General features: G+C 48.1%; 1 protein-coding gene across 6 annotated transcripts in view; it reads right to left on the reverse strand.

The window, feature by feature from the left end:
- Positions 1-26,821, reverse strand: part of LOC100226503 (mitogen-activated protein kinase kinase kinase 3) — a 79,355-nt gene that overhangs the window by 7,338 nt on the left and 45,196 nt on the right. For 3 of the 6 annotated variants that reach the window (XM_072925280.1, XM_072925282.1, XM_030264211.4), the window contains 11 exons: positions 26,366-26,409; positions 25,279-25,378; positions 20,191-20,304; positions 18,555-18,666; positions 11,091-11,224; positions 8,461-8,534; positions 6,253-6,320; positions 4,310-4,402; positions 3,184-3,378; positions 2,244-2,392; positions 1,562-1,693 (listed from right to left, as the gene is read on the reverse strand). In XM_072925280.1, coding sequence (XP_072781381.1) covers positions 1,562-1,693; positions 2,244-2,392; positions 3,184-3,378; positions 4,310-4,402; positions 6,253-6,320; positions 8,461-8,534; positions 11,091-11,224; positions 18,555-18,666; positions 20,191-20,304; positions 25,279-25,378; positions 26,366-26,409 — 1,215 coding nt within the window. The remainder of the gene's footprint in view (positions 1-1,561; positions 1,694-2,243; positions 2,393-3,183; positions 3,379-4,309; positions 4,403-6,252; positions 6,321-8,460; positions 8,535-11,090; positions 11,225-18,554; positions 18,667-20,190; positions 20,305-25,278; positions 25,379-26,365; positions 26,410-26,821) is intronic. The other 3 variants (XM_072925283.1, XM_030264210.4, XM_072925284.1) reach the window with 1 other exon arrangement.

A 26,821-nucleotide genomic window follows, 5' to 3' on the forward strand; every position in this document is an offset into this window, starting at 1 on the left:
CCAAAATAGATTTCTTATCCTGCCTTCCCTCACCCTGATGAGGGAGACAAACTCCCCTTCAAACAAGAAGGGGAAACTGGTTCTTTGAGGCCTTGGTCAATTGGACCATTCTGTTTTCCAAGAATAATTTAAAAAAACAGTTTATGGGCAGGACAGAAACTACAGAGTCAGCTATTAACTGAGGGCTGTCAAAAGAATGGCAGCCTTAGGGTGCACCCAAACTTGGCCCTGTGAACATTTTGCCAAGCTGAGTGTCTCAAACTGGAAGCTTGGCCAGACCCAGCTTTGCAGAGCTGCTGTCCTGCAAGGTTTGGGAACTCCCTCACTTCCACTGGCCTTGGAAACCGGAGCCCCGAGCTGCTGTTGTCAAATGAGCTGTTGTTGCAGCAGCAAAGTCAATCTGTATTTGGTCAGAGCTCAGCTTTATCATTTAAAAAAACAAACATTGAATTTCCAGCCCTGCTGGACACTGCCTCAGCATTAAATGCTGGTTTCCTGGCTGCTAACAAACATCAGCACGCTGTGGAATAAGCAGCAAGGGGACTGCTGGAATTCCTGGGATTTACTCCTCTGGGACCACGCCTTGTGGCAGGGCCTGAAGGCAAGATGCCCACAGGGACAGGGGGAGGACAGGGCTTGGAAGGGACTCAGAGGCATGGAATTCCACCTGATCACTCACATACAAGATGCATACAGAGAACCTCTAGCACATTTACTTAATGACTAAAATTATTTGCAACCAAATGACTTAATTGTCCCTTCTGGCCTTACAAATCTCTGTATAAACAAGGGTTTATTCTCCCACACTCTGGGGAACAAATCCAGCTGGACAGAAGGGACTTAGGAGAACACATCCTCCAGCAATGTAAATAGCATTTTGCTGTTTTACACCATCAGTTTAATGGCTGATGTAATTCACAAGTTCACAAAGAGATGCTCAACTCACCCATGCACATTCTCCAGCCCCTGCTTAAACTCCCTCAAAGCATTCTGATCTTTTTCCCCATGACTATATCATCCTCTATCAGCAAAGCCACAAATTGAAGTCACTCCTGCACAAGATAATGCTGCCCACAGAAATCTCTGTCCTCAACAGAAGACTCTAAGTGAATATCACTGTTTCCAACACACACGTGCTGAAAGCCACAAGTAATTGGTGACAGCTGTGGGTGGACAGTTGTACTATTAGCTTGTCCTGCAGGGATTTGCAGTAAATACTTAAGGATGGGCTCAGGCCACAGTGTTTGGAGCAGGATCTGGATCATGTCCCACATTCACCAAGCTCAGATTGCAGACTGTGAACACACCCTGTTTCAGGATTCGAACCTAAAACCTGCCTGCAGGGCTTTTCATTTCACCCAGTGCTTGCTGAGGGGCTTCACCATGACATCTGACTCACATCCTGAGCTCTCCCAAGCCTTAGGGATGCATCCACTGCTTTGGTTTGGTTCATCAGCCATAAAACAGCTCAGCTGGACAGATACAAATTTCACCAAAGTCCAGGAGACTCTAAATCTGTTTTCTGCCACTCAGGACAGTGTTTAGCAGGAAGCACACTTACCCCTGGCATGTATTCCACAAAGATAGACAGTTTCTTCTCCTCAGGATCCCGCAGGCACCCGTAGTACTGCACGATCCTGTCGTGACGGAGAGTCTTCAACAGCTGAATCTCACATTCCAAAGCATTCACCTCCTGCAACAAACCACACAGCTTCTGGTGAAAGGGAACATGATATAATACTGCTCCATGCTGAGCAGTTTTTGTAGCAGCTGTGAAGCTGTCCACAAAGATATTGGCCACACCAGGCTCAGAAATAAGGAGCACTGCCCTAAGGGAAAGGCAAGGAGAAAGACAGGGGTTGGCTTTGAGACAGGTTTTATTATAATTATTATCATTATCATTATTGTTATTACTTGTGTTTAAGGAGTTTTTCTGGAAAGATTTCAACAAAGTCACTGAGAATGGGGAGAAGGTGAAGGGAGCAAGAAGGACAAAACTAAGGAAGATCAGACAGACCTGCAAGAGATGATAAAGGATATAGAGGAGGCCAATGTAACCAAGGAACTAAGAGGCACAGAAGTCACCAGAGCACTGTGACTGGTGCCATGAGCCACTCAGGACTATTCCAGAGAGGGAAAACAACACCCTGTCTCCACACACTGCCTTCCAGGGACATGGACACCTCTACCCCCAGCCCACAGCTCCCCAAGGTGCTGCAGAACAGCCCTGCCCTTGTACTCACTTTACTTGTCTCCTGGCTGTCAGGGTCGAAAGGCACCTGCTTCACTGACAGCTCCCTCCCAGTGTCAGCATCATAGCAGAGATAAACTTCCCCAAAAGCTCCTCTGCCCAGCAGCTTCCCCAGCCTCCAGTTCACAGGTGCCTGCAGGGCTACAGGGGAGAGGAGAGGGTTGAGAGATGAGCACAGCACCCTTCAGCATCAGGGTCCACCTGACCCTACAGGGCAGTCAGTGAGCTCCTCTCTCCCAGGTACTCCAGGACAAACCAGTTTTAACTACACTGGTGCTTTTGGTGTGAGGGGAATGTCTCCCAGTCATCATTAGCATAAAGCACAAACAAATCCAGAAAAGTCCTATTTCATTAAGAGTCTTTCCTCCCAATGTTGGAATTTCCCTTCTGCTGTGGGAGTGTTTAGCAGAACAGAGGATGGCTGAGCAGCAACCCAGGCAGAGACCAGTGAGCAGGTTTATCTCACTGGTCACTTCTAGGATGTTAACCATCAATAAACACACCCAAAAATGCACCAGTTTCTATATCATGGGCAGTCTTGCAATAGCAGAGGAGCGTGCAAGACCATCTTTGGGTGCTGGGGTGACAGCAATGCAAGCCAAGGAACAGAAACTCTGGATGCATTTGCTCCCACATCCCAAGTCTTCTGGGAAGCTGACACAGCCCACACTGACAGTCCCACACACCTGCAAGTGGTGAACACCAGCTGACCCCACTCAGCTCTCAGCCAAAGGCCAAGGTGAGACACAGGGTGTTGGACTAAACCTTCTCGTGGCACAGAAGCTGGTGCAGTGTGCCTCACGCTGGGGGTGCAATCAGAGTTTACCCATGGCTGGCTTAGCTGATGTCCAGTGACTGAGCAGGTGACAATAACTCAATTTTGTGTCAAATCCCAGCTCTGCTCTCAGCACTCAGGGGTTTGGTTCACTCACAGTTCCTGGCTTTTGTCGGGGAGGTGCTGAAGGCCTGCAGACCCTTTTCACAATTGTTCCAACACTTGGGTCTGTACTCATCATACTGCAAGGTGCTGAGCTTGCTGTCCCCAGTGAAGCTCTTGGTTCTGCTGGAAGGGACCAGCTGAAACAGGTTCTCCTGTGGGAAGTAACTCCTGGGGAAAGTCCTCCGGCCTGCAGGGAAGAAGGGGTAAAATTACAGCCAGAACACACACACCAGCTTGGACACACCTGTCACCACCTCCTCACATCACTGCCCAGATCCTCACCTCTTCAAATTAAGCAAAGCAAGTGTAATGAAACTGAAGCAAAGGCCTGTGAAGATTTTCAATTCAATTTAAGAGTTGATAACAGCAGGCATCACATCTAATGTAGATGTTTCCAGAGGGTTTTGCAACAGCTTAATTACATCAGGGGGTTGGTTGGTTGTTAATCACAATGAAACACTGAACAGGCAGAGATTTACATTGAAAATTATCCCTGCCATCCCCTATGTCCACATGTAAATGACCACACAGCAGGGCCAGACCTGCTTTCACAGGGGTGTCAGTGAGAGATGAAGCTCATTCTGGAAAGATCCATATGCTCTCTGCACATCCTCAGTACATTTTTCCCAAGGGAATTTTTGCCTCCCACTACTTGCTGTCTCATACAGTGACAGAATGAGCAGGAAAAAGATGATGGAGTTGGCCCCAAAGCTCAGAGCTCACCAGCTTGAAACAGAGAAGCAAACAGATACTGCTTCCCTGAAATTGCTTGGGGATTTCCTATGGCTCAGTGAGAAACCTGCTGTAAAGGTCACAAAAATCATCCTCAAAAGCAAGCAATTTAGGGGAATAGGAAGGTTGATACTGCCAGGGATGAGAAATGCCAATCATCCCCATGGCTAAATTAAAACAGGAGGTGTAAGCAGAGGACAGGCTCAGCATTTCCCAACACGGTCTCACAGAGAACACCCTTCTGAACACACAAGTGAATCCCAAAGCACTTGGTGGTTCTCCCTTTATCAGAAACCTCTCCTTCCCAAGTGTTTCCAGTCCCAGGCACTGTCAGAAGCCAGCAAGGACTGATCACCTCCCTCCCTGAGCCCCCATCATGTCCTTACCATCACTGTAGTCCTTGCGACTTTGGGAGAGATGGTACTGCCTCGGGAAGGTCCCACCTTTCCCAAACCTCTCACAGAATGGGATGTCAAAATCTGGCAGGAGGGAAGAAGACACAGGTATTTCTGAGATCAGCTCAGTTTCAAGTGCCCAGAGTGTTTCTTATGGGAAACACTGAGTTAGAGCCAAGAAGGAGGTGACAAGGTGTTCATTTACACAACCCTACACACCCCAAGGCTCCCTGTGAAATCTGCCCACAGTCACAAACCCTTCAGTGGAAAATCAGGGTTAAGCACACTGCCCTTACTGCCCCTAAAGCAGAGGTTTAACTGCTGAACTTATGGACCCTGGCCCACATTGTTCAAGTGCAAGGCAGGGGATTAACACAGACCAGGCTTGGTTTCCAAGGCAGAGCACTAAAACATCTTATTTGCACTTGTAAAAAATGCAAAAAAAACAATAAAAAAAAGAAACCAAACTGTCAGGCAGGGTTAGGTCTAGACACATCCACTCCAAAACTTTTGCTCTGATATCAGCTATTTCCAGGGAAATGCAGAAAAATCCAGCACTTGACTAACACCAGATAATATCTCCCCTCTTTCTTCTCAGATTTTACTCCTCCCCTCTGAAAGCCAATTTAAACCTCCAGAGCTCCAAACTTTTATATTTATTTGATTAAATGCTAGAAAGATAGAATATACAGAAGGGATTAAAGACCATCACAGTTTAGACACTGGGTTATGAGAGAGATGGATGGACATGCAAGATAAGGACATATTTTTTTAATAAAGACCACAGCACAGGAAGCCATTGCTGGTAGCACCAAATAACTTGAGATTAAAATATCTGTCATTCCACCCCCTTCTTTCACCTGCTGTTTTTCCTCCATCCAAGTCTAATGACACAGCCCCTTCTGACTGTTTGTTTGTCTTAGCCTGGGGCCAGCAGCCGCTCCTCAGAGGCCACTGCTGGCCTCTGCTGTATTTAGGTGTGATTGCCAAAAAGAGCACATAATGGCTGAAATATGGTCAGCAAGAGGAGCAACAAGGACAGGGCAAGAGGTTCTTGGTGAGCCACGTGTGAGCAACAGTGCCCAGAGGTGTCTCAAAGCAAAATGCCACGGGGGAAGCGTTAAAACCTTCAGCAATGAGGGCAGACTGCAGCTTCATCTCTGCAGCCCAATCTAGAAATCCTGCCTCAGGCCAGCAATGAGTTATCCTGCCACAGGCTGGCTGCCATTTGCTCATTTTTAATAGTGCAAGTCATTACAATAGTACAGAGTTTCCATTATTTAACCAGCTGGATGTTTCTGAGTGATTAAGCAGTAACCTATGATCTGTGCAAGCACCACTACAGTTTCTCTCACAGCGTTTGCACTATTGCAGATTATTATTCATGCAAGTGGGAGAGGTGTAACTCCCTAGAGAGTTGGGGTTTGCTATGTAGAAAGTGGAGATCCTGAAGGGCAACTCAGAGATGAGGAAAGAGAGGCAAAAGCTGATCCTACAAGGCTGTTCCCAGCTTGTCAGCACCTTGCAGTTATCTGCAAAAACAAAAGCAGTATCTTCCAACACAGGTCTCTCAACATCTTTCCTTGCTTGCATCCATCCACCTCAGGGCCCCAGCTGCCCAGTTGGGACTATGGTTGCTGTCAATTGATTCCCAAACCAGTCCCAAAAGTATTGCTGCAGAATCACAAAGGGTTAATGAAGACAACAGCAGCCCTGGCTATGTTTGATGCTCTGGGCCTTTTGATTATAGAGAATATTCATGTTTGGTCACTGCAGGGTCAGTTCTGAAGGGTTACCCAAGCCATGGAGTTGTCTTGCTTGATTGCTTTTAATTACTTTTCATGCAGTGCCATCTCTCTAATAGTCTTTACCCAGCCTCTTTACTATATGCTTTTTATACTTTTCAGGAAATATAAACCACCAAGAGTACTTACCCATGCAATCAAGACTGTCTTTGGGATGGCTCTTCCTTCCAGGAACAGGGGTTTGGGGAAAGGGAGGGCTGCAAAGGGATGAAAAAAAAATAAAAAAAGGATTTATTTATTTATTACATCAGAACAGCTATGGAATTAATACACTAAGGAAAGGACAGGATAAACCACAAGCTGCACTGACCACTGAGCTCCCATCCTCCTCCTGCACAAGAATGAAAATTGGTTTTTTGGCTGGATCACAGCTTGTTCCTGTGGCAAACAAAAGGGATGCTGCAAAACCCACAGTCACCAGGCTGAAATGAAGCAGCCAAAGATCATCACCCCTGTGCAGGAGGCAGCACAGAAGGAGGGCCACAGGCTTCTGCTCCCTCAGCACTAAGTGTTCAACCACACACCTCTGCTTTCCCTGAACACTGCCCAGCTGCTGCAGGTGCACACACCAGAGTCCTTCAGCCATGCTCAGTTCTTGCAGGTTTCCCTCCTGCCCAACATCACCTCCCACACAGACTGCACCACCACTGGAACATGCAGCCTCCCACAGGACCTGGAGAGACAGTGTGGCATTGGTGCCTCAAGGCTCAAGGTCTTTAAACTACACTGAGAGGATGGAAAAGCACTGCAAGGGGATTTCTGCAACCCCAATTTCACCCCAGACTCTTCAAGAGTGAGTTGGGCATGTGAGTTTTCCACTCACTCTTTTAACAATATGGGCACAGAGTAGAAATCAGCTTTGTATGGTGCTCTGAAACCTACTCAACCTGATCACTGCTGTGGCAAAGAGCAGTTTGTGGTGCTGTTCCTAACCCTCAGCCTGGCCACTGAGCCTGTAAATTGTTCTGTCCTCTTGGGCTGATGCCATCCCAAACAACTGGCTGCAAGGCCTCTGCCACCTCTTTGCAGGAATAGTCCCACTTACTCCTCGTCCTTGGAATAATACAGCCTTCCTTGTGCCTTTTACAGCTCCTAGACCCATGACTGGACACATCTGCCTGCATTGGACATGAAAGGTCATGCCACCCTCTCACAGACAGAGAGCTAAAAGCCTAAAGCTCTCCTCTGAGTTCACAGCAGAGTGTTATAAACAGCCCGTACTCCTTCTGCTGTTCTTCTTGGCAAAATCTGTGCAAAAGCAAAGCTGGGGCAGAGAGGTTGGGAACACAAGGAATCCAGCTTCCATACAGCCTTAACAATGAGCAAATACATCACAGGAAATTATTAAAAGCCACAAAAAGGAAATGGACCTTGATGCTGAGACAGGTCCAAAGCACACGGAGTTGCAAACCCGAAGCACAATCTGCCCAAGGCAGGCCTGCTGGAACGCAGCCTTGGGGCTGGATGGCAACAGCAGCAGCGGAAAAAAATAGACAACCTTTGATGCAGATGGAAAAAAAAAATAGACTGCTTCCCAAAAGGACACTGTGTCTTATCCACAGCTCACCCTGCACAGCAGCAAACACAGGGATTCTGTGCACGTGTGAGCTGGGACCCAGCTCAATGGCACCAGGCACTGAATCGCAGCCTGGGTTAGTACAAAGTGTCCCAGTTGCTTCCTGCTGAGTAGCTAAACTTAGTTACTGCTCATCTGGTGTCCTCAGCACCTTGACTGACACGTCTGTGGCTGCTGGCACTGCACAGGGGCTGCTGAGCTTGCCAGTGGCCAGCGGAGAGCAGACAGCGTGCCCGGGGAGGAGGAGGCACAGAGAGGCTGATGGAGTATTGACCTGGTGACTGCAGAGAGCCAGAGGGGAAGGAGGTGCTGTGAGGGTGGTGTAGCACTGGAACAGACTGCCCAGAGAAACTGTGGATGCCCAGCCCTGGAAGAGTTCAAGGCCAGGCTAAATGGAGCACTGAGTAACCTGGTCTAGTGGAAGCTGTCCCTTCCCATGGCAGATTGAACTGGATGATCTTTAAGATCCCTTCCAACCCATACCATTGTGTGATTTTCTGAGAATTTTCATCTCAAAAGGCAAAGAAGAAAACCTGGTCACACAAAGCTAGGCTGCCTTTGTCCAGCTCAGATTACTGCAGTTCAAATCATACCATTGCACAGATACCTGGTTTTCAGCAATAAAGATAAATTTGCTTTGCTCAGATGCATCCTCATCCCAACAGAAACCTCAGGGGTTATCAGTGATCCTGTTGCTTTCTTGCTGTGGAGCAGAGGCTGCAGTTCTGCTTGTGAACATGGAGACACACACAACAACTCACCTGTCCACAGACCTGTCCAGAGACTGGCAGCTCCCAGACAGAGAGTCATCGGGGCTGATGAAAGCTTCAAGCATCTGACAGAGAAAGGAAAGGGGAAACAATAAAACCATGCACTGTAGCTCTCCAAGCTCCAGAACTAGCAGACCTCCGCAGGGTCATCCATTTATGATGCCTTCTCTGCATTATTGCTCTTTCTAACTGCTACTTGCTGATAGGGAAACTGAAGCAAAGATCATCAGCACCCTGATGTTCAAAGCGTGCGGAGAAGTCAAGGAGATTCAAAGCGCTCAAAGCATTCGTGAGAAATAATAATATTACCACTAAAGGAAAATATGTATCAGGACACCAATGATGTGCCCAAGGCCAAGTGGATATTGTGTACCACAGCCAGGACTGCAGCCCTGGGCTCCTGACTTCCCGAGCTGCCCTGGCACTCGAGCCCAGCCTTCCTCTCTGCTGATAAGTGCAGCATCATCAGGGTTTTTGGCTGGAAGAACGGGCTTGGCACTCACCAGCTCAGTGAGTCAAAAGCTGCATTTGTCTTGCTTCCTGGATGAGACATTGTACTGGCCAGGGTTATTTATAGCTGGTTAGCAACAATAGAGGGTTTTGTGTGGAGTGGTAAACCCTGGAGGTGTGTGCACTTCCACGAGGAGCAGAGCCACACTGTGCTGCTGGCAGTGCCACAGCAGTGCCATGCTCCCTCCTGGCTGTGGACATTCACTAACTCCTGCTCCACAGTTCCTGGGAAAGCTGAGCAACGAGGGTTAAACGCCATGTGGAGCCACACTTTGCTGCTTCCTGCATCGCTCCTCCTTCCCCACCAGGCTCCCTTTCCACGGGCTGCTCCCATCAGCTCTCCTCAGCCGCTGTCAGCACAGCTCGTGCTGTTTGGGCCAGGCAGGCCCAGCTGCAAAGTGCAGTTCTTCTCTTCCTAGTTTTTACCCTAAAACCTCCTTCAAAATGCACTAGGCCAAAGAGGAGCAAACACTCTGACAGAAGCCACTCTGCCAGCCATGCCAGGGCTCTTCCAGCACTTAAAGCTGAAACAGACTCATTTCTCAAAAGCATAAAATTGTGAATTGGAGCATGCTCCATATTCAGCCTCTGTTCATCTGCCAGGCTGGTCTCAAGACCACAGTTACATCACAGGCTTGCACAGGGACATTCCCCAAAAGGCAGCAAGATCCAGCTCCTGAGTGATTTTGCATGAGGCACATATGGAAGCAGCAGTACAAGAACATTCTGAAGGCAAAGCCCATATAGGGAAAAGCATAGCTGCTCAATGAGCGAAGACAATAAACCCCAAACAATTCCCCAAATCCCTTTTCCCTGCTTTTACTTCTCCAGCAAAGGGCTGTGGGCCACCCACAGCGTGATGCTGGGGAAAAGCAAGGAGAGCATCTGGGAACCTTCATCCAGAGCAGGCTCAGGGCTCTGAATTAATGGAGCTCCACAAACAGCCGGTGGAGCTGGGCTGATTTACACCCAAGGGGGTCACAGGAACCCTCCCCCTGCACACACACTTTGTCTTAATCCTCCCCAACATGTTTTGGAGGCATGTGAGAACAATAGAGAGCCAACTTTTGGCTGCAAGGAGCACATGCTACATCTGCACTCTGACACTGCCAAGACTCACCCAGAGTGACTTCTTATTTTATTAATGGCTGTATAATAAACTGTTGAAAACACAACTTTGCCATGGAAACACTGGCATAGCCTGCATGCAAATGTGGAGCTAGTGGGTGCTTTTGAGTGTAGGAAATACACATCTCCCCAGGAACATCCTTGGAGGCCAGCATAGCAGCCTTATGGATGGAGTTTAGTGCCTTCCAGATGTCCCTCCATGCCCCTCCTGCAAACTCTGGATCTTGGTCCTGTGTTTCCAAGAGCTTTGTAAGAATGACATGTGCTCAGACAGCCTAGCTGACTTCACAGGATCTATACTAAGCTCTTCAGAGCTATAGGCTGAGCAAAAATGCAAACGGAGAGGGAAGTATAAGCTGCTCCCACTGTGGTCCCTTGACACTGCAGAGTTTCCCTCACTGTGGGTACCAAATTGACTGGAGGATGGGGTACTGCTTAGCACTGAGGAACGTGCTGCTCTTCTATTACTGAGGCACTGGAATATACAATTTCCTTATTAAGAGAGTTTAAAAAAATATAAATGGGGGAGGGATAGAAACACAAAAGCACAGAGGCTTTGGGCAGAGCCAAGAACCGTAACTGGAGCTCAGGCAGAAACACCACATGGAAAGCAGCCAGAGCTGCTGATGTCCCCAGGCTGCTGCAATCGCTGGCAATTGGTTGCTTGGCACATTCCCTCATGGTCCTGGGATCTGGGAATGCTGTGGCCACAAGGGCCTGGCAGCTGGTGCACATGTGTGCCCCAGATCTCTGCTGCTCCAGAGCTGCCTAAGGTGCCCGGGCATATATGCCATTCCCACTGGCTCTCAGGGTTCCTGGAAATCAGATTTTCCCAGGCATGTCAAGCACGGGGGCACCCATTCCTGGAAAAAGCTGGCCTGACAGGCACTGCCCGAATGCAATGGTGGGAACAGCTCTCCCAGGGCAGCCTCCTCACACCCAGCAGGGCTGTCCCCTTGCAGCCACGCCCCAGCCCCACTCACGTTCTGGTCCATGGTCTCGGGGATGAACTCGCCCTCGCTGTTGATGCTGGTGTAGGATCCCTGGCGGGCGATCTGCTGCTGCTCCTCGGGAACGCTGCCCGGCGGCGGAGAGCTGCGGCCGGTGTGCAGGGAGCCTGAGACAGGGACAGACACGGCTCAGGGGGGACCCACCACTCCAAACCCCTCCAGAAACGCTGTTCCAGTGACCACACAGTATCCGAAATCAACCAACCCCCGACGGGAAAAATTGATGATGTCTGGCTCCAGATCAGCATTAAAACTATACTATATCACATCAATATACTATTTAAACAGATACTATCCTATTCTACATACTTGCTTTTTAACTTACTATATCTAACTAAAAAACTTTTTTTTTAACTAACTCTAACAAAACTCCTGATTTTTTGTTGAGAGTCTGAGACAGTTGGATCTGATTGCTTATTGAACTTATATATAACTTATAAAAGTTTATATACTTAAAAATATATAAAAAAAGTATATAAAAAGTATAAAAAAAAATTTTACTTATATATATATAGTAGAAGTTATTAAACTTTTACTAGAATTTAATCAAGTAATCGCTTCAGATAAACAATCACCATACTAAATTCTACATGGAGATAAAGATTGTTTTCTCTTCTTCTCTCTGTGCTTCTCCTGAGAGACAAAATTATGTCTCTCTGTCCAGAGAATGTGAATGTCACAACAAAGCTCCTGGAGATGCTGCTGGGTTTGAATTCATGAGGATGGGAATGGAGTTAGAGGTGTGATGCTGTTTATGGGCATCCTGCAAAGCTTTAGCAACAGGGAGGGTTTGTTACTGTGGGGCAGACTTGACCTTCAACACACCCTGGATCCTAAGAGCTGTCACTGTATCCAGGTGTGATGCTAGAAATGAAAGAGCTCTGGGAGTTCTGCTGTGATACAACCAGTCAGTCTCAAAGCAAACCACAAACCCACCTCCTCTTTGACCTCTGGAGCAGGTCACTGCCTTGTCCAGGCATGTGGGATACAGCCCAGCTTTGGTCAGTGCAACATCACTGAAACACTTGTTATATGGAAAAGAACTTGCACTCAAAACCCCTTTTCCCTACAGGAAAGACAAAGGAAAACCACCCTCAAATCCAAAACCTCCAGGACAGGAATGACCTATTGGATTGATTTGTCCCATTTTGGGCCAAGAGAATTGTCTCTCCTGTCTATAACCCCAGAGCCTCTAACCTGTGCATCCTATGCACAGACAGCAAAGTTTCCACTGGCTCCCTTACAGGGCTCATTTAGCAGAAGGTGATTTCCATTTTGCACCTGGGAGAGAACCCCACAGCTGCTTTATGAAGTTGTTCCATTCCTCCTGTTTATTCCCCCAAATCCACTCTATCCTCGTGCCTTTTCCAGCTTTAGGGAGTGCTGCCCTTGTCTGGCTCAGCTGCACAGCCTTGGCTCTGCTTGACTGCCTGCAGTCCCTCCCTCCATCCCTGTGCTGTCACCACTCCATGGCAAGGAATTGCTGATGGAGATCCATGTGATCCATGCTGGAGCTTCAGCTGGCATCGTGCAGTGTGAGCCTTCACACACACAACAACTTGTTTTCATGCACAGTTCTGAAAAGCACAGATCCTTGAGGAGATAGAAAGCACATGCAGATGTGTTTCCTCACATTTTGTGGCACTCTTTTGTGGTTCATTCCCACCATTTGCTAACAACATGCCCAGGGCTGAGCACAAGAGAAGGGCACTGGGAGGGGGCCTATCCCATCATGGAAAGTCAACACTGATCTATCAAAACATCACTTCTGCCTCTTCTGCATGGCAACTACTGTGCCAGATGGATCTCTGCAATAAATCCATCTGCATGATCAACACTACCAGCCCCAGTTCCCACCTTTCACTCAAGCAGATACACATCAGGAGATGTGCATGTTAACAGTGTCACACCAGCATTAAAGATCATTAAATCAGGCCTTTTTGCTGGATTTACACCAAACACATAGATTTGTCTGTCCTATGCTGCATCTTCTTTCTAACTCCTTGCTTAGACTTTAAAAATAAAAGTCATATGGCTTTGAGTTACTTTTTTTTTTCTTCTTCCTATTTTCTCCTTCACAGATTTCCTGCAGGATAAGAACACAGTGAAAAAAAACTCCAACTGAAGTAATGCCAAGATCAAGAGGAGAGAAACTCTTGAGTGCTGCAGCACTCATAACGAACTGGCTTTCCACCAGCCCTAAAACAAAACCAGTTGGGAAGTACAGCATCCTCTCTTTGAAGATAAATAAATAAACTTTTAACTGTTGAGCAGTTCAGACACCCTGAATAAATCACTGCATCAGCAGCCCCTGGTTTGCTTAGCAGATGCCAATCTGGCATGCAGCACAAGGACATTTGGGTGGCTCTTGCCCCAAAAAGCTGCTGGAGGATTTAGTGAGGTGTAACTGCTGTATCTTAGCTCTGCTGAGCATTTCTGTTACTGCTGCAATGAGGTGTGGATCTGCTCATGCACTACTGGGATATCTTGCTCCAACGACCCACTTGCTATCCAGAAAACCTTTGACTATGATTTTACAAAGATCTGTACATGGCCTGTTTGACTCTGAACCCAGGGAGTTAAACCAGATTTATCACAAGCACAAAGACTTCCCATGATCTCCCATTAAGCCTTTGCCTGCAGCAACTACTCCCAGCAATAGATCAGCTGTATTTGACCTTCCAGAGCCACATTTCCTGCCAAAAACTTTAGAAGGGGATAAGACACCAGCTATTTCCCAGCAGGTAAGGAAATTAAACAAAGTGCTTAGGCTTTTGCATGCTTGGAAACTGTGGGAGTGAAACAGATCCCTTTTCAGCCAGGCTGTTGGGGTAGAAATGCTGCCCAAATTAATTTTTGCAGCTTCACACCTCCAGGAGCACTGGTTGCTGATGCTTTGCATGTTCTTCCACCTGGGAGAAACATGGGGAGGTGCTGGCAGCAGAACTCTGGAGCTCAGGGTTGGTTCCTCACTCCAGCCCCATCCTGCTCTGTTAACAAAACCTCAGACAATCCTGGTGCTGCTGGAGGAGAGGAGGAATGGAAAACAGGACAGAGAAAGAGAGTAACAGTGGTTGGTACTTCATGGCAGGCTTAATTCATAGTGGGGAAAACACATTGGATGTATTGGATAATGCTGATTAATCCACCCTGAGGCAGAGGAAGGCACAGACAGAAAAGCCCAGATGTGCCTGTTTTACACACCACAGATGCTCTTCACACTTGCCCTAATACTCAAGAAACAGCAGCAGCACCAGGCAGGGAGAGGAGGCCCCCACGGGACTGTCCTGGGGTCTGTGGGAAAACATTTCAGCTCCAGTGGGGATGGGGCTGGCTGGGAGGCACTTCTGTACAGGCAGAGCGCTGGTCAGAGCTCAGCAGCTCTGTTTGGGGTTCCTGCACTCAGAGCTGGCCCTGCTTGAGCAGCTGACCCGAGTTACCCTCTGCAGCAAGGTGCTCTGGGGAGGGATTCTGCTCCACGTTACACACACGAATGTAAAGCCACAGATTTGAGGCGAGAGCACAGCGTGTCCTGAGGACAGAGAACCAGGACAGCACGGAGACTCGAGTCACTGCTGGCACCCACTGGGGCCTTTCATGTTCCCTTCTGATATTTTTATTTAAGAAGTGCCTTTCATGCAGTATGTGCAGAGCTCGTGGTGCTGCACGTACAGCCAGCTCCCCTGTGCCAGGCTTGGCTTCCCTCCGCCCCCGCATTCCCTGGCTTCATCTTCCCCTGCTCTTCCCAAAACTTCACCCACTGCTGACCAGCATCCAGCAGGGGAGAGAAGCCCCTGCACAGACAGAGCTGGGGAGGGTTTGCTGGCAGCTGCCACCGCTCACAGCTGCAGCCACGGGGAGCCCAGCCCTGGGATGATGTTCCCAAACAAGGGACAGACTCAAGATGTGCTGCTCCTCTGAGCCCTGGCAGAAACACCAGGCTCAGGACAGGGCTGCACGGCAGAAGGAGAGAAACCTGCTGGAAATTTCTCTCTCTGGGACTGTCAAGGGGAGCTGTGAGCAGATGGATCAAATCTTCCTTGATTTCTTCTTTTCCAGTGGGATCCCTACAAGCCTCCCTCCTCTCCTTGCTGATCCTTCTGAGCATGGATTTCTGCTTTTTGATTTGAGGCAAATTTAGGGTACTTTAAAACTAATAAGCAATACAGAACCTACTTTCTAGTTGTAAAGCAGCTGGCATGATGCACATAGATAAATTTTCCTCCTCTTCTCAAAACAGAGCAGGTGTCACCCATCCTAACTCCTGCAATACTCCTGGTCTGGAGAGAGCTGGCAGGCACATAAAACCATGGCTCAGCAGCCTGGCTTTTAATGAAAAAAACAGTAAAATGAAACTTCTAGTAAATGTTTCTAATGAAATGGTGATGCTGGAATAGGTCTGTTAAATAATTTTTGGATACTGTTCTGAAACATGCATTTCTTCAAAGTAAATAAAAACAATCCTCAGTTTTCTGAAAATCCAGAACCCAAAAAGTTATCTTTTTTCAGTCCAAGCTCCCCTGTACTTTTGCTGGCCACCAAAAACCTGGAAGGGGATTTCCACTGAAAAAGTTTATGGGAAAAAAAAAAAAAAAAAAAAAAAGAAAATATTGACTTTGCATAAGGTTTTTCAGGGACACGGCATGATGACATTTTCTGCCCAGCTGAAGCAAAAATAGCTAAATCTTCCCCAGAACATCTACCTCCCTTCCAATGTGCTTGTGCCAATTACATACAGTTTTATTATTTTCCACTGCTGTTTACATGGCAGAGTCAGCAGAAAAACATAAGACATCTCAGAAACACGGAGAACATGACCCTGAACTACTTTTTATTATAAAGACACTTTAAATCTCCTTTTATATGTGGTTTCAAGAGAAAAGCTGAAGTGAATTAAGATCCTCTTTTGATAGCAACCACTTTGATGACAGCAGAAGGAAAACACTGTGAAATGCCTTGTGACTGGAAGGGAAGGAGAGTTTCTCCTACAGAATTCCCAGCCTCTTAGGATGCCTTTTGACTGTGCACCAAGTTCAGTGAAATCCCCACTGCAGGAAAACAAAACACAGCATCATGTCTGTCTGTCTGTTCCCTGACGCTGGGTTTCATGCTCCATTTGAGATGCTGCTCTGCCTTTCAGCTTGCTGCAGTTTCTGCCCAGCTGCTGGATTGCCCAGTTCTGACTCAGGAGGTCAAAAATGCATCTGCTGGATTGTGAGCACCCCCTAAACAAAGCTGCAGCAGCTTCTTACAGACCCCAGATAGCCCAAAGAGAGGAGCGACCTTCTGCTGTCATGCTGAGGGCTTGCTGAAACCTCTTGGCAAGAATGATGGCTTACATGGAAAAAGAAACAGGTATGATTGATGCTTGGGCTGGTTACTTTTCCAGCTGACCACATAAAAGTGCCAAGGACTCAGAGTTTGGCACATTAGCACCTGAAAATCTGAACATTAGCACAATCTGCATCCCACAGCTGGTGCTGCCCAGTGCTCCTCCTCCGTTATCTGACTGAAGCAGCACATTATGTCCATTCTTCCACTCTGCTCTTCAAGCATTCCCTCAAAATCCATTTGTACCTCAGGTTCTCACCCTTGCAGAGCTGAAATCTCACCCTTTGTCTGCCTTGCCTTGGCTCAGGGCATTCTTAAGGCAGTGACATCTCACAGTCAGTGGTGCAGAGCTGGTGAGGAACCAGCAGCTCCAAAGCATGGCAATAAAAGCTGGTAGGAAAGGCTTAACTTTGCAAGAAGCCATCTTCCCACTAGCACAGCTACACATGGAATCAATCCTGCCCATCATGCTCAGACTCACACATCAGTGACAGCTCCCAGTGCCACAGCTCTCTGCTCATTAACAGCCTAACATGTACAAAAAAAAAAAAAAAAACAAACCAAAAACAAACAAACAAAAAAAAACCACAGCAGAGAAGTTTTGCTCAAGCATTTTCTGCTGAGATTCTGCTTTATGTGTGCATTTCATTCAGGATCATCTAGTGACTCTGCCAAATTCTCAAAAAACATGTGAGCTAGGAAAAAAAAGAAAAATACAAGCCTGGTACATCCAAACACCAGGCTCAAGGAGAGCCCTTGCACATGTGCCATCCACCCCTGGCATCAGTGAGAGCTGGGCATGGCTGCATAAAGGGTATGCTGGACCTACCCTAGAAGAACATTTTCTATACATCTTGTCTGAGATGCAGCAAACCACAGGATATGTTATCAGCACAAGCTATGAAACAGAGAAGGGGCAAGTCCTTGGAAAATACCCTCATTTGTTGCACAGAGAAGAGTTTGGAAGTATTTACTGCCATATAAGTACAGAGGATCCTTAGAGGATTAAGTATTTCTCCATGTGTATTTCTGAAGAAGGGCCCCACTTTATTCAAGGCTGTCAGTTCTACAGCTGGCAAGTACTGGCATGAAAATGATAAAGATCTGTAGAAATTACCCCATAACCTGCACCCACAGACACAGCAGAGAACATTCCCTGTGTGAAAAAGTCATTCATCCTGCCTGCAGGCTGGAATATGAATAATTATACTCCTGCTATACTGCTTCACCAGCTCTGCACAAGGCACCCTGCTCTCTACAAAATCCTCTAAGGTTCTTCACACAAAAGTTCCTACAGACAGCTGACCAGGATTTCAAAAAGCTCAGAGAATTTTAGAAAGCAAGGAAAGCATAAACTCAAGCTCAGAAGACTAAAGGGAAAACCACACAAGGCTACAAACCAACTCCAGTCCCTGCAGGGCTGCAAGAGCAGATCAGGAGTTTGCCAGACTGGTTTCAGGGGTTGCAGGTACCTACTTCCAGCATCTCTAAACAAAAGGGATGCTCCCCTTCCTCTGCAATGTCACCACTGCACCCTGAGAAATCCCAGAAACAGATACCACAGGTGTCATTTCTCCCACAAAAACAGACTGGTGGCAGACAGACTCTTATTTGATCTTTATGTGGTGGAGCTGGTCCCAGGCCAGGAGCTAAGGAGCCTGAGCCCACTCAGCTACATTATCCTGCCACCTGAGAAAGGGGGACAGGTACTCAGAGAACAACAGCACACGCTTAAAGGAATAACCAAAGGTCCCAAACAGCCTTGGCTTTCTACAGATCATCACTCTTCACTTTTATAAACCTCAGTGGAATCAAATTAACTGGAAATTTTTATCACTGCATTTCCACCCCCAAATTACACCCAGGCTCCCCATTCTCTTCATTTCTGTGCTCAAGTGACTCTGCTCAGCACAGCCTCGCCCAACCTGCAGAGCCTCTCTTCCTCAGCCTGAGGATGAGCAGACACTGCACTGAGTCACTCTGGGGGACAGCAGGGTGGCCATCCAGACTGTAACACCCATGGGGCTGTGACAAAAAAGGAGGGAGAGGCTGGTGGCCAGGCTGAAACGGCACAGAACAGCACACAGAGGGTTGTGTTTCACTCACCTGTGGAATACTTGCGCGTCCTCTCGGAGTCTTTGTACAGGGATCCCATGATATCGCCCATGGATCTGGAGATCCTCATCTCATGCTGCTTGCTGTTGTTGGGCTGCAGGAGCTGGTAATCAGACAAAGGGAATGATCAGAACTAGCCAGAGCCCTGTGGATACACCATGTGAAACCCTGTGTTTGGCTCCCTATGACCCTATTACCCAAGAACTATTAAAAAAAAAAAAAAAAAAAAGAGAGAGAAAGAAAGAAGACATGCACGTAATCTAGAGTGATCCAAAAACCATTCACAAACAACTCACATCTGCTAATAAAACAGTCTAATAAGATAAAGCTCCCACAGATAATGGCAAATACAGATATTTGACATAAAAGACTATTCCTGCACTCTGTTATCTCCAGATAGGTGCAGAGACTGATCACTGGACTGAAAACACTTGCAATCCCAAAATCAGCACCTCTCTGTGCCCCCTAGACTCCAGTGGCAGCTGAGGCATTGCACAGGTTCCTCTGCAACAGGGCAGAGGAACAGAGAGGGGAAGGTCAGAAAGACAGGTAAGGGAAGGGCAAAGAAAAGCATATCCAGCTGGTAACCTGGTAGTGGCCAGGTTTTACTAAGATTCTAAGACCACACGTTACAGTGCAGTGTGATTTTATGATAATTTTCTGTATGACCTCAGAACCGTGTGCTCTCACACACAGGACCATGGCCACATGCTTCAGGAAGAGATGGAGCTGCTCTCAAAGGCAGGCAGCAATCCACCTGGCTCCTCTGCTCTCAGCAGCTGACTTGCAGTACTGCTCTGCTCCCACAAATTGTCCCCCTTCCACCCAGGGTTTAGGAAACCCCAACTCAAGGCTCAGCTTCCCCTGGGACTCTGCTCCCTGCACTTCCCAAGCCTCTCAAAAGGAGTGGAGAAGCTCCACGGGCTGTGAGCACCCGCAGTAGAATGGGGATAAGTGAGTTTCAAGACTCCCAGTCTCTCCAGTACTTCTAGGAAATAAAAAGAAGAAACAAGAGTTGCAACATCTACAAATCCCTTGCTTTACAGCCTGTGCTCGGGGCAGCACGACATGTGCTTTGGCAAGACACTCTGTGCAAGCGAGGTCAAGCTAACAGGCTTAACTGCAAAACCACTGAGCTCAGGAAAAACTAATAAATAAATAAAGATGGAAAAACCCCAGACAGATCTGCATGAGACCAAAGGATTCTCCAGTTTGCTCTTCCCAACCTTCAGCACTGCTGCAGCACATAGAGGGAGCAGCCCCCACGCTGCCACCCAGCATGGCAAGGGCCAGGGCATCGCCCTGAATAGAGAGGAGAGGTGAAAAGGAATTGTGGCAACATCTCTAGAAAGAAAGCACAAGGAGTCCTCTCAGTGTTTAACCTTGTTTGAGGGTCAGCCTGGTATTTAACCCTTCACAGGATGCAGGAGCCAGAGGGAGCTGAGCTCAGCCTCTGGGCTACTATCACAGGAAGATTTCCGAGCAGCTGAGCCAGAGCAGGGCTGACCTCCCTCATAACCAGCCTGCCCTCTGCTCTGCACCATCAGGAGACTCTTTTCCACTCCCCAACACAATAACAAGGCATCCCAGGCTGGACACAAAAGAGCAGAGAAGGTGAAGGGCTCACATTCGCTTTCTTTGGAGCGCTCACAAGGATCCGCAGGCTCTTCAGGGAAGGGCTCAGCTCCAACTGTTCCATCGCTTTGTCCAAATCTTCCTGGGATTTCAGTGGGATCAGGAGCTGAAAGGGATTAAACAAACACCAGAGGATGGCAATGTCACACTTTTGGGTAAACAGGAGCCAGATTGTTACAGGGAGCAGCTTGGGAACCGGGGGATGAGGGAGGAACCCAAGGAATCAATGGAAAATGGGGCCCCCGTGCCCTCCAGCTCTAATATTTTCTTCCAAGACCTCATTTACTGAGGAACAAACGCAAAAAAAGTCACAACAAACAACATCTGCAAGGAGAAAGCTTAAAGGTCACACCAGCAATCCAGCTAGTGGGAAAAGGAGAGGGCTGGGATGAAACCTTGGGCTTGCTGCCTGCTACTCTGGGGCTGCTCTGATTCTGCAGGCAGGACCTGCTGCTACCCAAAATAACCCCACACGCTCTTGCTGGGTTGATGGCCATGCAGTGGTGCTCCAAGACACCAGTGAGTTGCACCCAAGGATTTACTCTGGCAGATGCTTTGTGCCCTTCCCTACTGCTGCAGCCTGTGTTCCTGCACACTCTCACAGCTCCCTAGTGCCTGGCCATCAGGTGAAACCCAGGAACATCCCACAAATAAATGTATTTTCCCTTTTGATGTGAAAAGTGTGCATTGCTCTCCTTCCAAGAACCACTTCTTTCACTCTCAGCAGAACAAATTCAGCTTCTGCTCTTTATAAGAACAGAGAACTACACAGTGCCGTGTCTGTCAGGCAGCAAAAAATCCTGATGCTTTCCTGGGAAACAGCAGACCATTGCCCTCACACCTCCACGGGGAATTTGACCCTCCCAACCTTGCTGTGTGGTGTACCATGTCCTGCAAAGCCTCCAACACCAGACACAGCTGCACTTCAGAGGAGCTCTATGGCCTTCTGCCGCCCTGGGCTAAGATTAAAAGCACAACTTCTTGCCCCTCATTCCGGGATATTCTGCCTAATCTCATACCAAACAGGCCCCAGCCTCTGCAGGTTGCCTCGGGCACCGAATCCGGCCAACACAGCACATGTTATTCTCATGCCTGTGCCAAAGTACACTGTAACTCCACTGACCAAAGGCACGGAGCAGCCACAGCTCCCAGCAGGCTCTCACTGCTCTCCCTGGGAGCCACAGCTTCCCAGAACTCCTGAAAGGCGGCTCAGCCCTCTGGGGGATCAGAGCTCCTGACACCAGCCACAGCAAACCCACCTCAGAGCAGCTGCCACACACGGTGACACTCACACGCCAACTGGGACAACCTGTTTGATTCCAGAATGTTGCCAAGGGTTTGGCTGTTGGCCTGTAGGCAAATACACCTCAGATGTGTGCTCCTGGCCTTGTGGCCAAGGAGGGCAGTGACATCCTGGGCTGCACTGGGAACACTTGCAGCAGGTCAGGGAAGGGATGCTGCCCCTCTGCCCAGCCCTGTGAGCCACATCTGGAGTGCTGTGCCCAGCTCTGCCTCAGGAGAGACACAGGGAGCTCCTGCAGCACGGACAGAGGAGGCTACAGGGAAGATGCTCCATCCTGAGGGAAGGCTGAAGGAGCTGGAGCTGTTCAGGCTCAAGAGGAGATGCTGAGAGGGGATCTCAGCCCTGTCTGCAGGGAGGGCTCAGAGCAGGGACAAGGCCCTGCTCTGTGGGGTCCAGCAATGGCACAGGAGGAATGGGCAGGAATGATCCCAGGAAGATCCCCCTGGAAATAAGGCAGAACTTCTCTGTGCAGTGACTGAGCTCTCAGGATTGTCCAGTGAGGCTGTGGAGTCTCCCTTACTGGGGATATTCCAGAACCATCTGGACACAATCCTGTGCCCCTGTGCCCTGTGCTTCTCTCTCTTCTTGACTGCTTGGACCAGATTACTCTCTGTGGTGCCTTCCAACCTGACTCATTCTGTGATCCTGTGATTTCCTCTCATCCTTCATTCCTATTTGAGTGAACAACCTGTATTCCCCATAGACATCAGATACCGAGCATATCTCCTAAATGCAGTGCTCAGCCTGCTCCCTTAAGCAGTAGAGGTGGAGATATTCCTCTGGGGCACTGCTTAACCCTTTTGAGGTTCACAAAGGCTCTGCCTCAAGCAGACAAAGCTCCTCCTCTACACACCCTCAGAGAGAACTGAGAATGGTGGAGAGCTGCTCTCCCTAGTTTCACCACCAAGCAGAATTTGAGCCTGAACTCTAAGCTCAGCCCCACTGCTCACCCATCCCTTCACTGAGCTCCTGACAAGTGTTCAGAGCAATCCCCCAGCTGCTGCTCTGAACAGAATGTTCTGTAGGTCATTCCATCTCTCTCCAACATCACAACATGAACATGTTTGCATGCCTCCTTCAGAGGAGCCAAAAACATCAGGGAGAAATTGCCCTCTTGTAAAAGGGACTGGAGCCAGTATTTAGCTTGGCTTTACCTATTACCCACATCTGGCAAGAAAATGCTGCTCCATTTGGCTGCCAGACTGTGGCACATATGATTATCAGGAACAGGTATCTGCTAGGCATGAAACTCTGTAAAACAGACTCATGCAGAACCATGGAATTAATTGCCAGGGTGGATTTCCCGAAACTGAGTTTATTTGATCTAAAGACTGAGTAGCTGTGATTAACAGCAAAGTTTACCTACACAGAAGTTGTACAAACAGAGCTTATTAGATTTTTTTTTTTCTTGCTTTTAAATAGTTTCTTCCCCTGGAGCCTGATGTTTTAGTGGGGGACTTGATGGTCTCTCTGCTGCAGGTTGAAAAAGTGAGGGCAAAGGGTGAGGTTTCACCAACTACAGCAGCTCTGTCAGACCTCACTCTGTAAGACACTGCAGAAAGCCAAAGAATTGTAGGAAACAGGGTTGGGGAAAAATCGGAGAGGTCAATTAGTTCATCTTCCTGCCCAATGCAGGACCAACTGGCATCAACAATTCTCGACAAATGTTTGTTAAATTTGCTTTTATCTCCTCCCTCCCCCTCCATAATGGTGCCTCTGCCATTTCCCCAGGCTTTAACTCTCCCTCAGCTCCCAGAAAGATGCTGAGGGGCAGCCTTGGAGGAGACAGCAGGAGGTCAGAAGGGAAGCGGTGGCACATGGAGGTTCAGTGAACTTCTGCCCAAGGTCACATCACAAGTTGGTGTCTGTGCTGCCCTGGCCAGGCTGAGCTTTGCTGTCCCACTCCCCAGAAAGATGAGCCCAGCCTAGAACTAACACAGACATGCCCCACGGGGGACACCCATGGCCAGGCCCTGCTCTTATCTACACCAGCCCCAGGCTGCTGATTCCGTGGTCCCACCAGGATGTGATTCATGTGTGCCCCTGCTCCACCCAGCTGGCATGCTCATCTCACTGATCCTGCCTTCAGGACGCCTCCTCCACCAGGACAGGGGGTGCCACTCAGTGAGATTTTGCAGGGGCCTGCTGACCTCAGTCTATATTTGGTCTACAAAGTGCCACTGCAAGAGAGATGTCTGATGGCAGCAAAGAATTACTGCACAGCTCCCCTGGAGCATAAAGACAGGGTGAAATATTTAACTGCAATGAGTCTGTGGCCATGTTCCTTCTGAAACTTGCAGTCATGACACCCAAAAGCCTGACCCAGGAGCCAGATGCTGCAGTGTCACCACATGTGTGTGCAGGCTATGACCCCAAAGATCCCTCTTTTCTGTTTATAGCGTTTCCAGAACAACAACCCTGAGTTACTGCTCCTCAGACATCTTCCCAAAGCTGTGGGTTCTCACAAAGTGGAACTTTTAAGTGTAGGAAAAACAAAGCACTGCCCTAAGAAATCAGGAGTACCCAAAGGCCTGCTCATGGCCCTGCTATGTGCTGTGCACATGCCCAGAAAGACAGTCTCTAACATGGGATAAAATGCATTATTTAAGCTTCTGTTTGCTGTTGTTGGAAAGAAATCCTCTTCCAGTGGGAAGAAACCTGGAATGAAATGAGTCATTCCTGGAGAATTCAATGCAGGCTTTTCCCAAGAGGGCTGTCACAGAATGCCCAAGATTAGAAACCTGACTGCATTCAAAGACAAAACCCAGTGGACACTTTGGTATCATGAGGTACCTATTGTAAAAGAATAGGAACTTTCTTTGTGGAGCAAATCTCTATTGAAACAGAAGGGAGAAAATAATAAATGGGGGAAAAAATAGAAGAAAGGTCTCTTCAGAACCTCTCTCTCCATTCATACTTTAATCAAAGGCTGCAGGTCATCTGCAATTAATACTTGAACAAGCCACCTATCAGGGCAAATCCAAAAGGATCTGTGTTTCAAAGCCCACCTCTTTGCCATTTGGCCCTCTCCTCCTTCCCAAAGCCAAACCCACCCTGATAGTCCAGAGGTTGCAGATGCCTCACAAGAAAACACCAAAAGAGATGCCAAAGATTTCCCCCTTCTGCTAACAGCCCTCAGCAGGACCCTCCTTTCACACACAGTGCTGGGCTCAAAAGTGGGAAAACCACAGAGGCCAATGTGATGAATGATGGAGGAGAAAGACCTCCTAGCCTTAAAATGCAAGGATTGCAGAGGGAGGGTTATTTGGCTGCTTTTATGTGGCCACAGGGGCTGCTGGAGGAACGTTCAGTGATGCACATTTCACTGCAGACCCAGCCACAAGAACGTGCAGGTCGTGCTGGGGGTTTGGGTGAGACAAAGTCAGTGCTAGATAAAAGAACACTGTGTGAGCAGCACTGTCCCTCCTGCTCTGCACTTCACGCTCCTGCAACTGCCCCCGAGGTGGGAAGACTTCACATCCCGATGGAGTGAGAGGGATCTTTTGTTCTGGGGAAAAGACAACGCTCCTGTGTAACAGGCTTTACTTGAAATAATTTTGACAAAGGAAAATCCTGGCTTGGAGGCTGAGAATCCATCTGAGCTGTGTCAGGACAACAGCTCTTGTGCATTCACTAGCTGGGAACCATAAAATAAGGTTATTTTTCTTCACATCCAAGTAAAACACAAAATCAGGACCTTCAGAACAAGCCACTGCTCAATTCTGAAGTTGGCAGCAGGCAGCCCAAAGCTGCCCCTCAGCAGTGAGAGAAGAGTACCTCATTGTTCACACAGACCAAGTCCATCGTCTGCCCAAAAGCATCCGTGACCTTCTGCACCACTTCCTTGAATTTGACTGGTCTTGGAAACTGGATAATCCTGTGTACACAAACAAATACAACAACAGTCTCAGTTTAGCAGGAGCATACTGGAATTTGGGATTTGACTTACAGTACAGAAAAAAGGACTTCTATTCCATCACGAAGCTCCCTGCCTTTACACTCACAGAAATGCTGCTCCTCTGCTGTGCCCAAGAGGGGACTTAACTACCCTGCAAAAATATCTACCAAAAATCTTTGTGCAGCTCCTCTGCTCCTCCTTCCAATATGAGTACAGGTGGAAAAAAAGGAAGTCCAGCAGCCCTCCACTGGAGAAAGCCCAGATCAGGCACTGGTCAGCGGTGTATAATCACAGTTTTCAGCAAGAGGCTCTGAACAGGGAAGAGGGCTGGAAGTGGGGACGATGCAGTTTGGCATCCTGTGACTCTCCTGCAGCATCACACGCAGCACCTCTAGAGGTACTTACAGCAGGTACAGTGTAACCCTAAAATAACACTACTTAAATTTTCTTTGGCTTTAACATGCACCTTGGACCATCAGCCTGTGTCCTGCCCTGTCACAGTCACCAAGCAGAGGTGATTCCATGAAAATGTCAAGCAGGGAAGGGCGGACAAGCTTTAACTCCCAGCCCTATTTTTATGGGACCCATGCCCAAAATCTGGTTATCTTAAGTAAGTGTCATGGACTGCTAATCAAAGGACACATTTCTGCAGAGTTCCAGCTCCACTGTGGTTCAGCAAGGCTCAAGAATTAACAAGAGAAAAGGATCCCAGTGTGCACCCAATGTCCCTGGTAAAAGAGGCATTTAATGACTTCCAGCTTGGAACCATTTTGCCTGCAAATCCCAGGAGCTTCTTGTGGCAAATGGGATAATGAGGCAGGGCTTTTGCATATAAAAGTGCAGCTGATTTTAGGGGAATGAATCCTGCTGTGAGCTCAGCTGCAGCTGGCTGAAGTCAGCAGGACAGTGTTGGGTGGAAAAGGTAATTTGTTCCTGTATTCACAGGGGACTGGAGTAGGTACCTACCTTTTCTCTCCTTCATACTCAAACTTGATCCTGACACTTCGCTGCTGAAAGAAAAAGCAGAGAATGGTGAGGTCCCAAACTGCATCCTGGATTGACCCATAGACCCAAAGCTGACAGGAGTTCTCAGGGAGACTCTCCTAACTCTGTAAGGCATCTGGTTTATTTAAGCCAAGCTGCCTGGTGGACTTGCAGCCTTTGGGGACACGCCACATTGCTGAGGAATGTGCTTGTCAAAAAATAAGTTCTTTTGTAAGCAAGAAAACGCTCACCTATATGACTGTTAGTTTTAACGAAATTAATTCATAAAGCTGAAAATTGTTCTGAACTCTTGGGAGCAAGTCACTATTATCAAAGAGGCCAATATGGCAAGTGTCTGATGCCTGTCAACCTTCAGTGCTTCCCATGATTTCACCCCAGTACATTTCTGTTGGTAACCCAAAAACCAAAGCTCAGAGG

Source organism: Taeniopygia guttata, chromosome 2 (genome assembly GCF_048771995.1).
Source record: "Taeniopygia guttata chromosome 2, bTaeGut7.mat, whole genome shotgun sequence".
NCBI classification, from domain to species: domain Eukaryota; kingdom Metazoa; phylum Chordata; class Aves; order Passeriformes; family Estrildidae; genus Taeniopygia; species Taeniopygia guttata.